Source organism: Drosophila biarmipes, chromosome 3R (genome assembly GCF_025231255.1).
Source record: "Drosophila biarmipes strain raj3 chromosome 3R, RU_DBia_V1.1, whole genome shotgun sequence".
Lineage (NCBI taxonomy): Eukaryota > Metazoa > Arthropoda > Insecta > Diptera > Drosophilidae > Drosophila > Drosophila biarmipes.
Window position 1 is genome coordinate 7,451,302 of NC_066616.1, and position 18,351 is coordinate 7,469,652.

At 44.6% G+C, this 18,351-nt stretch overlaps 1 protein-coding gene across 1 annotated transcript; it reads right to left on the reverse strand.

The window, feature by feature from the left end:
- Window positions 1-15,078: 15,078 nt before the first annotated feature.
- On the reverse strand, window positions 15,079-17,807 carry LOC108027349 (nose resistant to fluoxetine protein 6). Its single transcript, XM_017098768.3, has 9 exons — window positions 17,520-17,807; window positions 17,081-17,462; window positions 16,950-17,023; window positions 16,695-16,894; window positions 16,522-16,634; window positions 16,246-16,462; window positions 16,014-16,186; window positions 15,470-15,953; window positions 15,079-15,409 (listed from the first exon to the last, which is right to left on the reverse strand). Exons 1-9 carry the CDS (start codon window positions 17,797-17,799, stop codon window positions 15,122-15,124), a joined length of 2,211 nt encoding a protein of 736 aa, XP_016954257.1. The 5' UTR covers window positions 17,800-17,807; the 3' UTR covers window positions 15,079-15,121.
- Window positions 17,808-18,351: the final 544 nt, after the last annotated feature.

Consider the following 18,351-nt stretch of genomic DNA (forward strand, 5'->3'; position numbering starts at 1 on the left):
CACTCGGAGTGTATGTCACGCAATGGGAATCACAGGGACAACATCGTCGTGGTCTCGGATAGAGTCAATGGGGTGGGTGGAGTGCCGCCACCGCCCGCTGTTCAATTAAGTGGGTTACGGCCAAGAGGCGGCTGGGCTGTCCTGCCCAAATCCGTTGTAATTGCCCGTCCGGCAAGTTTATGCCCTCACTTAAATACGCGCTAATGAAATTAAGTTGTCCAACGGCTTCTCGGATACCCTGCTATCGCCTCCGGATCTGGGCGCATTAAACAAATCAATCAGTGGGGCTTTGCGGTTGTCCTCCACGGCCTCAAGTGGCTGAAACGGCGAATGGCAATGGGATTAGCGTTAAGTGTCCTGCCCAGGATCAGGAAATAACCGGCCATTGACCAGGCCGGCTAACTAACGATAATGAATGAAAAGTTCATTAGGCGCTGTCATTTACATAACATTAGAGCATCCGCCCCCCGGAAGGAGGGACTCCTGTCTCCTCTCCCGCCATAAACAAGCTCATCACCCGGGGCCTCGGCACTCTTGACCAATAGACACTGGACTGTGACCTGGGAAACAGGGGTATGGGCAGGGGCTTACTGTGAGAGCTGGGTGCTTCTAACTCCCTTCCTCGGGTAGTTTATATTAATTAAACCTAAATTAGTTGTTGTTATTTTAATTAGGAATAAGTAAGAATTTAAGTACTTTGATAGAGAACAACTAATACTGATCGATTTATTCCAACAAAAACATTAGATTGGGGGAATAAAACTCCCAGTTCAAAATACGACTGTTCTAATCACCGATCCAAAAACCTAGGATTTATTAAAGGCCCTACCAAACTTGGCAATTAAAGTTGTATAATGACTCTTTAATGTTTGTCTTAATTTACTAATATTTTTTCATAGAAATCATAAATATAAGAGTTAATAAAAATGTATATTGAAGTTACAAAATCCATTATAATAATTTGGGATTTAACAAAATATTTAGTTGCCATTCCAATTGCATATGAAAATATATAAAAATATCTTAATTATGCCAAGGATATATAGAAATCACATAAAAATGGTATTCCAATTTAGAAACTTATCTTGGACTATAAGGCCCTTACTTAAATGACAATAACCGCATTTTAATGCATAGTTCAACAAAAGGTTTCGCTTTATGTTGATCCCCAATCGCCGCTCCTGGCTTGGATGTTTGCTTCCAATCTCGGGTGACAGGGTCGCCGGGCAGACGGCGATTATCGCCGATGGCGTCTGCTGCCCGTCTCCATCCCCCTCCCTATCCCCACACCCAAGTCCATTTCCATCCTCATCAGCCGAACGAGAACGAGGATGGCTGTTGTCAGCCAAATGGCTTTATTAAATCCCCATCTTTGCGGCGCGCAACTCGCTTAATTATATTATGCTCATACAGAGCCACGAGCACACATGCGAGGAAGTGGATCCATGGACCCATGGACACATAGACACTTGGACACTTGGACGCATAAACAGAAGCTTCCGGTGTTTGTTTGCCATCAAGTGGGTGGGATGGGGAGTATCTACATAGGTATAGGGTCACCCTGGGCAGCGCCGTTTTGATTAATTTGATAAATTCATTATGCGGACACCATATTGGCCAGTTCCTGGGGTTTGTTCCTGTCCGGAAGCCTTTGGCTGCCAGTCTGGCTCTTGTCCTTTTTTTATTTCTGCTCCAAGCTGTGCGCTCTGTTTGTTGGGGACCAGAGTTTGGGAAGGGGCTGTGGGTTCAATGTCCACCAATGACATAACAAGGCAGTTTGTGTCACATTTGGCTTAAAAATGCGACTTTAACGACGCTGAGCGAGGATTATCCCAGGAGTCGAGGGCTGGGCCCTGCTCTCTATTGGCCATTTGGTTGGGCGTAATTGCTTCGAAAGTTTCGAGTTGGTCATGTAGAAAGACAAATGAATCGTTTCAAACTTTCGGCCGAGAGCTGTGGCCATGGCCATCAATATGGCCCAATTTGTTGGACAACACCAGAAACCAACAATATAGGTATAAATGTAGGGTTGTATATACTATACGAGTATGTACTCAACAACTGCCGCCACAAACATGCGAGGCCTGCATGTAAATCTGAAAACGGTTTATGCTTTCGGCCGAAATCCCAAGTTCTCGAGTGGCGAGCTGCCATTTGATGGATAACTTGTGGCCGGTCTGTGGGCGTGGGCCGAAATACAGAAGTTACAAAGGCACACGGAGGAAAATATCGAATATTATGAGTGATTCTACCAGAGGTTCCTAAAAGTATGCAACAAAATATTGCGTGGGACAGAAGGTTATTCTAAAGACTGTTTTTTATAAGAAACGTTATAAGGATTTCTTATGGGTGTATTTTTAAAATTGGTTACGAATGAATTATATGGAAGACAATATGGTTGAAACACATACTGATCTTACTGATTTATTGAAGCATTAAGGATTATCTTAAAAGATTAAAGACAACTATACTAGAGGCACAGGCGGACACTTACTTGAAGTTGATACTATGTAATGGCATTTCTTTGTGTGTACACAATTTTCGTATAATTTTTGGGCTGAGATTTGAATAAGGTTGAATAAGGAGCGGCTGGCGATAATGGAAATGGAGCGTATTGGCCTGCATCCAGGATGTGTGGGGATGTGTGCGGGGTGCCGAGTGGATTTGCTTGTTCAAGGACTCGTATGCATGCGTGTGATCCAGTGTAGCGCTTTTTATGGTATTTAAGATTGAACGGAATTTATTGCTGACACCCTAATAAAATTAACATTGAAATGGCAATTTGAGGCGGCAATAAGAATCAGCAGCAGAAGTAGCTCCCGCACTGGTATCGAAATCTGTGGCGGGCAGGGCGGAGCAAGTTGTCAGACCCCCGCACACACGCATATCTAATCAATTTATCGTTCAATAATAGTCAAGCCAGTGGATATATGGGATGGTTATGGGCCGATGTGCCTTAGCAGCCACTTTGACAAATCGCTAAGCGTGAAAAAAGCGAGCGAGTGGGTGGCGAAAAATTAAAGCCCAGCCGTCAAAGTGATTTCGAACCTTCTGGCAGAGCTCCTCAGCCGAATATCCCGCGGATGGCGGTCCAAAACACATTTATCTCGCCCCAAGGCAACCGCATCCTGTGGCCGTGGATCTGCTCCTATTCCTCGCGCCGAGGGTGTCGCACGCTAAATAAATTGAAATGACTTCGTAATTGTATTTGCGACTCTGGCCAAATTAATCTAACTAGTTCGCATGCCGGATCAGCACTCGTGTGGAACCGATGGCAGGAGGCAAAACAACAGCAGGGCGAACAAAGCGCCGTAAAACCAAAAGCTTGTTTTTCAATTGAACCCACCCAAACCACCGAGGCCGGGAGCCGGAGTGGCCAAAGTGGCTGTTTCGGCCAACGGAGTTGGTGGGGTGGCAAATTGCCTGCCTTCGGTGCTGTGAGAAAACCCTCGAAATCCAAATTGACATGTCGATGGTCATGTCCCACAGTCATGTCCCTTTAATTGACCATTGAATGGCAATTAAGGCGGTGGCTATTTTTGGGTGACACTAGTTCGAGTGCATTAGCCCCGGCTCCCTCACCACGAATTAGCCACATTAGGGCGGGCTAGGGCTTCTGAAATATGTTCGGGTTGTTATAGGGTTGGAAATAATACAAATATTTTACACGGCAACAAATTTGACATTGAAATACTCTTAAAAATAAGAAGAAAACCATGCCTCGAAAAACTAGTAAATATATTTTCTTATTTTCAAGCTTAAGTGGTAATTGAAAAACTATAAAACTTTCCAAAAATTAGAGCTAAAAAATTCAATATGTAAAACATCAAGCACAATTGTGCTAAAATTATAGGTAGACGTTTTGTTTATTTTGCTGAGTTCAACATAAATAAATAAGAACTTAAATAAATGAAATAGGAACTTAAAAAATATAATATACAACATTCTAACTTTTATAATAGGACTATGAATGTCTTATTACTTTCAGAATAACTAACTATGTAATTGACGTTAAATAAATTGAAATTTAAATGTTTTATTAAAACATATATTTTGCATCTGGAATAAAAACAGGAAAATATATGTTGTATTTATTATGTTGTATTTAATTACATTTTACCCCTTTTAAATACACTCCCCTCCAAAATTTGCTTTTTTCATTCAGAAAATAGCTGCAGAGGCATCTTGGCGAGTCAAGAATTTAAATTGAAAGGGCTGAATGATTGGGCTCGCTATTTCAAATTACAGTTTCATGCCCCGGATTCCAAAGCAGACCAGTTTCCGTGCGAGTTTTCAGCCGCCGTTTGGCTTCAGTAAGTCCTTGCGGCGCTGCAGCAAGGAGTCAAGGATGTTGGCTCAGCCTTCCAGCCCTAACTCCTTTGACCGTCCTGTCCGATTTCACTTATTTATGCGATTGCGACGAGCAACTCGGCTTTTGCCCCTCCGACTGTGTGCCTCCAACTGGATGCTGTGCACTGGATACTGGTTACTGTAACTGCCACCATTTCTCTGACTGTCTGCCAGTCGGTTTTGTCTTGTTTTGTTTGTTTGTTTGCCCGCAATAAGAAGAGGCAACGGTCGCGGGCTAAACGTTCAAACAATGGCCAGAGAACTGGGCTTACAGCAGTGCTCCAACAAATAATATCAATACATGGCTTGAAAGCATAATTAGCCTGTAAATAATAATTAAATAAAACTTAAAAGTCAACTGCACCCTTTATAAGGTAGAACGGACTACGTTTACTAACTTATTCAAGAAGAAACATTCTTGATTGATTAGTCACGATTTCAAGGACTCGAAAAAAGGGTTATTGAGTTTATAAATCATTACATAATTATCTAGAAACGAAAAATGTATAAATGCATCGTTTTAGCAAATAAAGTGAAATCAAGCATGTAGCCCTATCATATTGAGCACAACTGTTATTCCATGTGAGTATAGACATCACAATTGCGTATGGGTGGCTCGTTCAACTAACGTTTTTCTAAAGCTGGAATTCTTTATCGGGCGGGCCAATGTGCCCGCTGTTTTGAACTCTTTCGAGTTGCTCATACGCCCTGTCAGCCCGGCCTTCCTCCTCCTCCTCCTCCTGCCACCCTCTCCTCCCTCCTGACGAATGTAATTGTATATTCCTCCTCGGCGCTTGTTGCTGTAAGAATCCCCATTGATAAGCCATTGGCCCGGCAAGGCGTTTTATCGCCGGACCCCGAACGGAGCGCTGAAGATGCGACTGGCCACGGAGTTTGGCATCGACACATAGCCATCGCCATCGGCAGAACCGCGGGCCGGGAAACTCTGCAGCTGTTCTCCGAATACTCCCCGTATTGGCCAGACCCTCGACGGGCTTGTTTGTCTATTTGCTCGCCATGGGAATCCATACAGCACATACAGCACACATTCGGAGCAGACCGATGGGCGGACAGTCGGCGGGTCACATAGCGCAGATAGCACTAGCTATTGTTTTACGATTTCATGGATATTGTAAATAGAGCAGAAGAACGTAGGGACTGTGAGCTCAACTTTGAAATACCCCAGAAAATGTATTTTTTTTTTAAAGGGACAAGAGTAAAGCTTGTATTTGTGAATGACAATTTATTGGAAGATTTATTCCGAGTTCAACAAGGTATGGTATTCTGTTCTTGGACCATTACTTTTGTTGTTTTTTGGCCAAAACTGATATTTTCCCGGGCGGACAGAAGGACATGGCTAGATCGACCCGGCTAGTGATTCTGATCAAGAATAATACACTTTATGGGGTCGGAAACGTTTCCTTCTGCTACATACTTTCCGACGAACCTAAGATACTCCTTTACTCTACGAGTAACTATACCCGTTACTCAAACTTTTACGTTATGAGTGCCAATTGATTGTATTATTATATGTTATATAATTATATTATTATATAGCATTTAAGTATTGAACCCTTTTCTTTTTTTGTTTCCCTCAAAATACTGATGTTTTTGGATGGAATTTAAAAAGTCTTTTGCCCAAAAATGAATTTTTATTAAATGTAACATAGTTACATTTTCTAAAAGGGGTAGCAGTATTTCTTTTTTTTGCGACAAATGAAAGTTCTTATTTATATATGTATTCCTTTTTTATTCAAAGTCTTCCACCAGTCTAATACGCCCCCTGTACCCTTGGGAAACTACAACATACCCCAGCTAAAGACACTTTAATTGCTTCGATTCGCGCTGCGCTTGTTTCTGTATCTTTGTGTGCTAAGCGTATCATGTGGCATTTGAATATGGACCACTAATGCGTATTTAACATTTGGCTGACCTTGGAGGTTATCGCTTCGCAGCGCCAAGTGGGATTCCCGATTCGATAACCATTCGCCCATGCGAGGGCAAGAATGCAATAAAAATGCCACATGTGTGGGACTTTTCATCCTTGGGCAGGAATGCGTTGCACTCGGTGTCCTTCGTCCTTCGTTTGACTTCGCTGCCGCCGCCTCTGTCGCTAGTCCCCTGTCATTTCCGGTGCGCATATTGAAAAATGGCGCTGGCCGCACTTCCGCCCGAGAATTATTGAGCGGTGCGTGGCCCCGCATCGTTAACGTGGCCCTAACTCGCATCCTGCCGTCAAGTGGCTGTTAAGCAAACTTGGGCGTCTCCCAGTCCGCCTTCGACACTGCACTCCTTTGGTGTTTCCATGTTTCACTTAATTTGTCATCGTGACTCTGACGCCCCCGTTGGGCGGGGGGCGTGGCCCTGCTGCTGACGTCAGCTCGAAGGATAATTTACTAGGAGTCGTAAGGGAAGACCTCGAAGGGTGACGAATGGGGCAGCCACTTGGTGCGACCTGTCAGCCTCTAATGAGGGGACTTAAAACTGCATTAGCCCAGCCAGCGATGGGCGATAAGTCGGCAGACAAGTGCCAAGCTGGCAGTTGCCAAGTTGCCTTTTATTGGCTGCAATTTTTACGAGCTGCCTGCATAGCTAACTTTCACTCTCTTGGCCCGACCAAGTGTTTTACGAGTTCAGCGACCTCGCCATCCGGTGGCTTAATATGCAAACACAACATCACAATGACCGCAGGACACAAATGGAAATGGAAACGGACCGAGCACAGCCATGTTTTTATGACTTTGCCGGCCACGAGTTGGCCAAGTGCGTAATGAAAAGTGTATTTATTGTGGAATAAAAATATTTATCAGTAAATTAAACGCCCTGTCAGTCGTCTGGATCTATCCAGAGTGTCGTCTTCCCTGCAGATTGCATGACGAAATTCGAAGGCGGTCAGAGTCATCCCAGAAAGGCCCAAACCAGCCGCTGGCCAGGCCACTAAATTTAGAATCGCAATCCGCTGGCCAATAAATTCATGTTCTCAGCAGGAACAAGTTTACTCCCTCGCTTTTACAACCTAAACATAACGATTATGGCTGATGAAATAATCCGATCCCTAATGGGCTGGGACCCCAGTTCGGCCGGAATAAATCGGCTGTCCAGGAAAGAGTGCATCAAAGCATTCGCCTCCCCAGAGAAACAAATAACCATATGGGGGTTATTCACTTCCCCTTTTATTTATCAACGCGGGAACAGGAAAAACACGTTAATGCCAACGCGATCAGGGCGATAAAAGTCATTGTGGCCTGCTGGTTGAACGGCAACAACGAAACAAATCCAGATCAATAGGGTACAAAAGTAATAAAGGGGTGTAACTATCCATATACGTCACTTACGTATTTATAGACGGAATATTGGAATGATTTCCCATGACAAGGGCCACCTTCACTTCCCCATATGAATGCCCGATTTGAGGGGTCCCGAATTCTTCGACCGGTTTCAATTAAGGCAACACTGCTGGCAATTAGAATTGCAAATGAAACTGCCCGAAAAGAGCCAAAAATATAAACCAGAACAACAAGAGCAGCTGAGCGTGTGTCGAAAATAAAAATGTGAGGGGGCTGGGAACTGGTAACTGCGAGCTGGAAGCTGGAAGCTGATCCCAGCGCAGACGAAGACGAATCCGGAAATGGCACCAAAGTGCGGAACAAGTGGCCGGCGCTCTTGGGGATGGAACTTGGGGCACCCCCTTCGGGAGGATTGCGTGGGTGCTCACAGTTTTTCAATTTTGATGCGCCCAGAAACAATTTGAGAGTAATGACGAAGAAAGTTGTTACCCGGCGTGTGGCTCATTTGTCAGGGATGGGGATTAGGATGGAGGGCTCTGAAACTGGGACATCTTGGAGCCTCCAGCCGGGCGGGTTATAATCTAAACGGTTCGTGGAAAATAGGCATGCATAAATTTATGTGCTCGGGAATGGCGTGAAAAATGGTCGGGCAGTTTATTTAGAGAGACTTGCCCTCGGATTTTCACTGGCTCTGCTGTTATTTTCCACTTTCAGCTGGCTTTTGGCAGCATCGATTGATTTTTGATAGACGCACACGCAGAAGCCTCTTTGCTTTAATTGCCCCAATCAATGGGCATGAATAAAACGGCCATAAATATGCGTACGCCTGAATTAAACAAATTGATTCCATGGGTACCAAGGTGCACCTGCGAATCAGTACCTGCACCCTGTAACAACCAAAACAATGGCGATTAATTGGCCAATTGACTGGCAACACTTGCCATTAGGCCCGAGGAGTGACTGCGACTTCCCGAGCGAGGGCGGTGCTAATTGTTTAGTTAAGCGTGGTTGAATATAAATAGAACTTAATGAGGGAGTGGCGGGAGCATATTTTCCAAGTGGCCATATGCTCGCACTTGGCACGACAAATGAGGCGCTCCTATTGCCCCTTGATTGCCGGCATTTCTCAGGGGGAAAGCTGGTGGAAAGGGTTCTGGCTCTTCATCACTTCGCCCATGAAAAACTTTTGCCATTCAACGCTTCCCGGTATCATTTATCTGGAGGGCGCACAGACTTAATAACCCATTTGTTGGCTGATCCCGGAGTCATGACTCCCGGGCATACAAATGGCCAATAAGACCTGTCATAAAGACCAGTCGGAGAAGCGAGACATCCATATGCCGTGGTGCGCCCCAAAAAGCGGTGGGCAAACGACCTTGCCGAGTGGCAGACATTTGGCTTCTAATTAAGCTGCGCAGCCAGGAAAACAAGAGTCCCCCACGAGCTCAAGGCAATGATTAAGCGCCCACGTACGGAGCCCTGCGAAAGCGGGAATGGCACCTAGAGGGGGCCCTCCGGAGGAGGTGGTGGCCTTCATGCCGTATGCGCGTGCTAATCAAATTGGGTCTAGTCCCTGTCTGCGAGGTGGCAGCAGTGTGTCTTCGGGGCCCGGTCCTGGGCCTTGTTTATCAGCCGTCTGCGCCTAATGTGTAAGTGTGCCAAAACTGATTGCATAATTATGCAAATGCCCCGGCACAATGTACGTCTAATGAATTACTCAGACTGCCAGAGCCATTCCCGGCCAGAAGGCCAAAAGTGATAGCCACGGCTCTTAGTCAGCAGTCAAGGGCTCAAAAGTAAACAGCCAGCGGAAGTGGTGTGGGAAAATGTGGAAATGTGGGAGAAAGACAAGCCCTTTCCCCTGGCGGAGTTTTTCTTGTCGATAATGATTATACAATAATTTGCCATTGTGACCCCGGCTCTGTGTTCGGGGTGTTGGTAATTACATTTGACTTGGCGGGACGCAAGGGAAGTGTTACGGATTAATCGAATTAGGCCCGAATCTGTGACAACAGGACGGATAATTAACAGCCGGCGTTTCCTCATTGCCAGTTGCAGGACTCACAAATAATTACAGAGAAGAAAAAAACATTCTAAAATCATATATTCGTTCATCCGTGATCAGTTGAACATACCATTAAGTATATCAAAAAACTAATTTTTCCTTGAAGGATAACAACTAAATAAAATTCAAATCAATGTTTTTTTTTCAAAATATCTACAATATGTTAATCCCATTTAAATAGGAAATAGTATATATAGTATTATATAGTATCAAAATTTACAGTCAGTACACCATTTAAAGTATATTTTTCAAAAACTTGCTAAGCTGGACGGCACCAAAATGTTGCTTTTTCTGTTCAAGACTCAACTGCTTAGGACATTATCTTATTTCTTTTTATTTCATTGAAGATAAAACTCCATTTCGTTGCGTATTTCTTTTACCTTTTAAATCGATGCAAAATATTTTTAGACAAAACACTAAGCAAACTCCCTTTACTCTTATGGTAGTCTTTATTCCACCGCAGCTACATTTAAAAACGGTTTTTATTTTAATCACTTAATTTAATATCAAGATTAAGTACTCAAAAGTCTGTAGTGTTAACCCGTTTTCAAACCACATTGGAAAACAGTTCCTTAGCTGAGGAAAAATGGTTTTATTTCATGGAGAAGCACTGTATCGTTGAACTTTTTCCCTGTGCTGTAATAGTTACGCGTTGACAGTAAATTAAGCACGCATTAGTACATGCCCCGCGCCGCGAACCGCCGACCCTGCACGTGCCCCTTCAACAATTCATAATCGTTAAACTTAATCGCTGAGCTCATTTTCGCCCGCCCCGTGTTTGTTTTTCCAGGCATAAAGCAACCCACTCGCCGCAGTTCAATCGAAAATTTGGCCGTAAAAAGAACTAGCACACGCAGAAAGTGAGAGTAAGAATTTTAACAAAATAAATATGAGGGCCATTAAAAGTATATCGCCAATCATCATAGTTTCGAATGGGGCCAAGCAAACGTTGCACCGAAAGCAGAGCCCAGTGCCCAGCCCATCGAAATCCGCCCTCACCCCCGTTTTTAGAAGGCCCACCTTTGTTTGCATTGCGGGTGACAGTCGAGTTGAATTTTGAAAAGAAATTCACGACGGGAATGGGGAACGTGGAATGGATCGGCGGGCTGCTGTTTATTATGGCTGTGAGTCAGTGAGCGGCAGGGTCGGCGGGCATTTCTTATTCAGGCGGCGTCCCTGCGATTGCAAACGCGATCGCGATTGCCACTGCCCCAGAAAGCAGGCCCAAACTAAACTGAAAATCGAGTCAAGAAATCGAAAGGCGCCACGCACACGCGTCTGGCAAATCAAATGGACGAGCGACTGACTTAATTTGCCCCTCATCTTCGCTCTTCGGTCTTCGGCCTTCTCAGTGGACAGCTCCGACGTGTTTGACCGCATACTTTTGCTTTCTTTATTTTCCTCTCGTTCCGTCCGATTTTCCCGTTTTCCATTTCCAGCAGTGCGTAATTAGGCAGAGCAGGCGTAAAAAACGAGGCGGCCGGCTAGAAAATGGCAACATGAAAGACGGGCGCATAAATCACAATTCATACTCGCATAAATAAAGACATTTGATTTGGAACTGGGCCTCCTAGATGATGGCCCGACCGAAATAGCCAGCCCAATCATCTTGTGATGCAGGCGGAAAATGAAGACGAGACGCCGGCCTCTGCGGCGTATACGCAATAAATTTTCATATTTCTTATGCCGCTCGCGCTCTCTTATCCGATTTGCCCCCGGAATAATGGGATGAACCAGGTTCCTGGGGGGATGGTAATAGAACCCCGCCCTCGCATGACGTTTCGACTGCCCAAGTTTATAAACAAGCCCACCGAGAGCCGGGTATTAAATATGTTTGGCATTACATTCGCGCGGCAATTCGAGTGGTAAACAAAAGGCCCCGAAAAAGAGCGCCAACAGATGTTGCACTTATTTAATGAGCCGACGATGGGTGGGCGATGGGCCGATGGGGAGCTGGGGTGCTGGAAATGTGTTCTTAAGCAAATAAAAACCCGTATTTATACAACTTATTCGTTTATTGCGGGACCGGCCCTTGAGCATGGGAACGTGAGCCGCCAAAATGAGTTCAAAAGTGTGGACAACTGGAGCCTGCTCTATTCAAGGTCGCTGCGAAGGGAGTTCGGGCGAGCAATCCAAGAAGCCACTCGCCACACTTCTCGAGTGCGGTTTTCAAGCCTGCACTCGAAGTAACCACGATCTTGATCAGCGCGAACCTACGGCGATCCGTAAACACGATGATGACGATCATGACTTGCGGACGCCGAGCAGTGGCATTAATTTGTCAATGTTTATGTTTTGAAATCAATATTGTCGGCAAAATAAACATTATTAATAACGATGCTGAGAGGCGGCTCAGTGGATAGTCGGGGCTACACAGATAAGCAGAACCATTGAAACGCGTATGCAAATGCCGGCGAGTCGTTTGGTTTCATTAGCTCACATTAAAGCGAGGTGCGATCTGAGAATAATGTTTACTAATATAACAAAATTATGTTCTAATAGAAAATAAATATAAAAGAACCCAGTTTGTGTAGGCAAACAATGGATATTGTTGCCCTGACAAGCACTCTTCCGAAGGCCTTCGCCATAGGCATTCGAAGCAGATAACCCCATAAACTTTATTAGCATGCTATTCAGCCCAATTTGCTTTTCACATCATCAAGACCACTCATAGCACTAGACACCTTCACTTTGTTGGCACGCCGCAAGTGGAAAACTTCGCGGTCGCCTGGGAACCACTTACCTGCGAAAAGCCGGCGGAAAACCCGAGATCGGTGGGGAATACGATCGGGAATGTGGAACTGTGCCGGCGGCCCCCGCGAAATGCCCGAGCTGCGGTGGCAGGTGCATTAATTTCCGATGTCAAACCTCACGGCAACACTTAACGAAATACTTTTTTATGTTTTGCATGCAATTAAAAGCATTAACACGACGCCGCCGACAACCGCAGCCAGCTGACATCGGCGTTGACAGTAATGGCCGCGGAAAGTGCAGGCGGACCGGGAGCGATCACATCTAGAGCAGGCGACACTGGAACTGAGGCGCACACCGCCGGGCACCTGTCACTCGGGAACTCTGTTTTTCAAAACTGTTTCGGTTCCAGATCCAACTTTCCTCTTTCGCCGCGACAAGGCCGAGCTGATCCAGCCAACCGCTCGACGGCAGGTTTTCCAAAAGACTAACAGCGCGGTTTTCTAGCAAACAATTTTCATACGCCGTGTTTGCCGGCATGGCCAAAACAACTGGCCAAAGCTCTCGGGGCGGTCGGCAAAGCTAGCCGGGAGCTTTTCCACTCGGCTTTCCTCCGCCAATTCGTCATTTTGGCGCGAAAAGCATTCGCCGGGCTTTAGTGAATGGAGCGGCAAAGCGCCTGGTAGTCGGACTTTGCTTGGCTGGGGGTAGAATTGCGTAGAACGGCGGGGAATCTCTGTGACGCAACCTGAATGGAGTGCGCGTAAAAGCTGGCTGCAATCACGGTCAGCACAGGGTGGTGCGAATGTGGGGAGTACACTGCGAAAAAAAGGTAATCAACCATTTTGGCCAAAACCAGAAATACTTCGCAGGCTGTTTCTGGAGTAATTTGGTCAAAAGTTTGAGAACTAAAAGACACACAGTGTTTTAAAATTTCTCGCAAAGTGTGCCTATTCTTACAATTAAATTTTTTAGGCGTGAGTGCCAGTTGATTGATTATTTTATTACGAGTTCAACAAGGTATGACATTATACTTTTGGACCATTAATTTTGTTGTATCGCTCAAAATACTAATTCACTTTTGTATTCAACAACATAAAATAATGGCAAGTTTCAAAGAGAAACAAAATTTTCAAATCAAAAGAGATACATTTAATATTTATGAATGTATGCATTTTACTTTAATTTTACAGGGTGACACCATTTTTAAATTAATAATTATTTTATTTTGTCACAAAAAGATATGTGCTGATCAAAAAACTTTAAAACTACATGCATTTAACCCCAATAATTTGAGAGCCCTCATAAAGGTATAACGATGTCAAGTTATTAATGCTCCTTAATACTTTGACAATACAATGTCAAATAGTAAGTGGCTCTAAGCACTATAACTAATTGCGCAATTTGCCAATAATAAATCACTTGTCCTTATCATTTTCGGCGATACACTTACGTTTTATTGGTTCGAACTAAATTTACAAGTGAGTTAGAGAATTGGTAAATAATTAATTCCTTTTGAAAATGTAATCAGTAGTTCTTAATCTTTTTAGAAGTCTAGGAATTTGGACTAGCCAAATCGATGGGGCTTTGGACTCACCTTGGCTAAGAAGTTGTAGAAAGGTATTTAAATAAGTAAAAGAATTTGTTTTAATGCCTCAGGAATATAGATATAGATTATTTTGATCAGTGATCCACAGCAGGATTTGTGGTACTGATTGCGAATGATGCCCTAAAACGAATAACTACATATTTATATATAAATGTATAGCCACAGTTAAAATAACATAATTTAGGATAACAACATACAATATTTTATAATTTAAGCTTTATGAAATCTGTGCATTTATTTTTAGATCTGATTACACAGTCAGTTTGCACTTAAGGATCAGAAAACCGTGGATTTCGTTGAACGACTATCTAATCGAAAGGTCTGTGGATTTCTAAAAACAATAAATGGGATTTCCTTGTTCTTCTTGAGAGCCAACTCAACATTAATTGCCGAAATGAGCGACGGGAGCTTATCAGGGCAGTAATAAACCAAGTGAGCAATCAAAATATTATTGCCCGTTTGGATTTCCCAAGCCCCAGACGCTGAGATATCAATCAGCTGCCAGCTGATTCTCGAATTTCAAGAGACTTTTGGAACGTTTCAGTCTATCTTAAGTACGACTGCAGATAATCAGTACCCTTGCCTGAGAGACCTCTTCGATCTTATTAATTCGCAGTAAACGGTGCGGTTTCTAATTCTCGATACTGTACTAGCACTCACAGTTTATTAATATAAACGGTAATCAACTTCAAAGTTCAGTGGAAACCCGCTCAGTTTTCTGTGAGTCACGTTCTAATCAAGTGCCAAGGAGTTTTCATGCACATACTGCGTGATTTATAGGAAACGGAGCCGCTTTTATTCTTCCTTTTTTGTATTGTTCTAGAAAGTACTAAAGCGTTTCCTGGCAACCAAATTAAGATGTAATCTATCAGATCTCTAGTCATGTTTAGTAAAGCCATGAACAGGAAAACAGTAGTAGTTTATGATCTAATATGAGGCAAGTGTATGATATGAGCGGTTCGGATCACCCCTTTAAAACAAGGTCACCCCAAAGGATTTGTGAAGCAAATCAATTAGACTCAAATATAAATTTTATATCTTTATTTCGGATAATACAAATATAAATAATACCTATCCTATATTTATCTCTATAAACACATAGCTTCTAATATCATTGGTTTACTTTTCTTCGTTCGTTGGCAGTTCAGTCTTGCTGTCCAGAGGAGGAGCAGATGCCGATGTAGCTTCATTGAAGGGAGCAATTGGTTCTGGAGCCTGCTTCTCTAGATCAGCAGGAGATGGGTTGGCCTCTGGAGAGGCCTCAGCAGGCAGAACTTTCGGCTGGGGAGCTGGTCTCCGGTTCGGCAGGAGGAGGCTCTCCACTCCGCCGCAGGGAGCTTCGATCAAGATGTACATGACATAGGCGAGCAGCACCGAAAAACCAAAGTCCTGCCAGAAACGCAGCATCTGTTGCAGAGAACAGAGTGTTACTTCAGGTCTTTAACAAAGGAACCCCGGGATACTTACAATATCGTAGTTTGAGAAGTAGGTGTTCACTCTCGTGCGCCCACCATTGAGGTTCTGGATCACCAGATGCCCCATGTAGGTGCAGAAGGAGAGCTTCGACAGGGGCTGCCAAAGCGGCGAGCTGAGGAAGGAGTTGGCCAGTCCACCGTATCCCTTCATGCAGGCGAAGACCACCCAACTCAAGCCGAGGGGCCAGGCAATCCGAGAAAGCGACACGTAGAAGGCCTCGTTCAGGATGGGAATGGTCTTGGCCTTGCCCGTTCCATAGGGGTACATGGCAAAGATGCAGGTGAACAGCAGGGCCAAGCTGGTGAGCCATCCCAGCCAGACGGCAGGACGATTCAGTTTGATCTCCTTTCCGCGGATCGAGTGCAGGAAGTAGCCGAACAGGAAGCCAACCAGCCATCCAGAGGTCCTGTTGTGGGTGTAGTGTGACAGATCCTCGGAGTATTCGTCAGGTCCTCCACCGCCACCGCCATTTAAACTGTATTTAATAAAATAAATCACTAAGTATTGAATCGAAACGGTAGTCAGAAGTACTAACAGAGAGTAGTCGTCAATCACCATGATGCTGAACAAGTAGGCGGCGAATCCCAGAGTGATGAGCAGAACCACAGCGGCACCTTTCTTGCCCCACTTGTAGACGATGAGCAGCAGGAAAGGACCAAGGATATACAACTGCATATCGATGGCCAGGTACCAAGTGTGAGCCAAGCACTAAACAGAAGAGTCAATGGTTACCACAGAACAAGAATGTAGAGCGAGTGCGGACATACTTCCTGCTTGGTGGCGTAGTTCTGAATGTAGAGCAGGGTCCAATACCAGTTATCTTCGCAGGTGTCGTAGTTATCGAAGTTCCAGTTGCCGAAGAGCGGGCCGTCGCCCAAGAGGGGCAGTATCTTCCAGTAGACCAAGATAGAAACCGCCACGACGGGCGTGAGGCGAAGATAGCGATGGAGGTACATCAGAGGAATGTTCAGCTTTCCCTTGGCCCTTAAAAATTATGATCGAAGATATAAGAAGGTCGGAGATAGGTTGAATAGACCACTTACTTTTCCATCGCACGCAGAGCAACCATGGCAACTAGAAGTCCACTAATGAAGAAGAAGGTGTCCACTGCAAACACGCCCTCTTGGATAATTTCCACGAAAGGAGTCTTGGCCCACTGATGATTTGTATAAATTAAATAATGCAATTCCCTTTTATAAAATATATTTCTACTCACAGTATACACATCGTACAGGTTGATGTTGGGAGAGGTAATACCAATAATGTAGTTGTGACCAAAGCACACCCAAATCAGGGACATTCCACGGAGTCCATGCAGACACTCGACCACATTGGGATTGGGTTTGGTACTCACAGTGAACAGAGCTCGGGAATTGGCACGAGCGGAGAAAGCCTTCAGGAGAGCAGGCAGTTTTTCTACGAGTATAATAAAAATAATATATATAGAATGTTGAATAGCACAAGTACTTACTTTGATCCTCACACAGGAAATAGTCGTAGAGTGTGGCCAAAGCAACCACTCCACCAAACACAGATAAAAGGGAGCTTTGAATAACAATTGAAGTAATTTAAAATCTTTAGAAATTATATGATCCATCTTACATGGTGAAAATGGTCACGGCATCGTAGTCCTCACGCTCGGCAGTTTTGCAGGTGCTTTCGCTCACCAAACTCTGGGTCGAGGTCAGCTCCAAGCCGACTAGTTGTTTGAGCACTCGTCGCAGGAGTGTGTCCATGTTGGTGGCAGAACAGGAGGCGGGAAAGCATACGGCCGACTGGATGTTCATCCTCATCATGCCACCTCCTCCGCCACCACCGCCTCCCAGCAGCTCTGTCAGGGGCAGATTGGCCAGGCAGTATTTGCCCAGCAGGACCGAGCCCGACGTGAGGGTTTGTTCGATGGCCACGCACTCGTCGTAGTGGCCCAGGTCCTTGAAGTGCCCCTTCAGGATTCCAGCCGGAATGGAACCCCAGGAGTCGATCACTGTGCAAAGACAACGCTTAAGTATCCACTCACTCTTGCACTGTCCCTGTCACTTACTATTATAGGACCAGAGGCTGCCTGAGGCCAGTCCTGCGGTGACCTGGGCGAATTCCGCATAGCACAGTAGATCCGAAACGGTGGGTATACGTCCTTCGGGAACCAAGTCCTCTAATGTTACATTCTGATAGTGAGTAAAAAACGCCTCCGACAAGTGCCTCAGCTTATTCAGCTTCTGATAATCCTTAGCATCCAGTTCGATGTCCTTGTCTAGACCCAGATCGAGGGCACTGGCCAGGGCCAGGCCAAAGAGTAGTAGTACTAGTGTGATTTTCACCATCTCTGCAGACGCTCGACCGCCGAATATTTGACATCCGGACTGGAGCGACCCCTTTTATAAGCAGCGTCTGCGGTTCGTCTGAGATAAGGATTACTAATATATGGTCACATTCGATTAGCCCCATTTTCCTACGTTAACGTGACTCCGCAATCTTCAGAATACCTTAAATACAATCTAAAAAAATTTATTATTTTGATTAAAATCATTCAAGAAATTTTTTGTTTTTGCATATTATGGGGGTCGAAGTATGATATCTTATCGACGCCGTACAATTCGGGTGCTAGCAAAGTCAAAACACTTTAAATAATAATGAATAATAAACTAATAATGAGTTCAAAGTAATTCGCGTAGCCAAGATCACAATATGAACTTCGTATATCGATGGTTGGCGAAGAGGAATTTCGAATTGGGATATGAAGTGTTCTGGGGTTCCACGACCTTGTCCACTTGAAAACCATTCCTAAGGTCCAAAAATCAACCACTACCTGGTATTAAAAAGCTGAAACTCACTTTCTTATCTGCCAATGTCTGGTAAATCACACACGCTCGTGG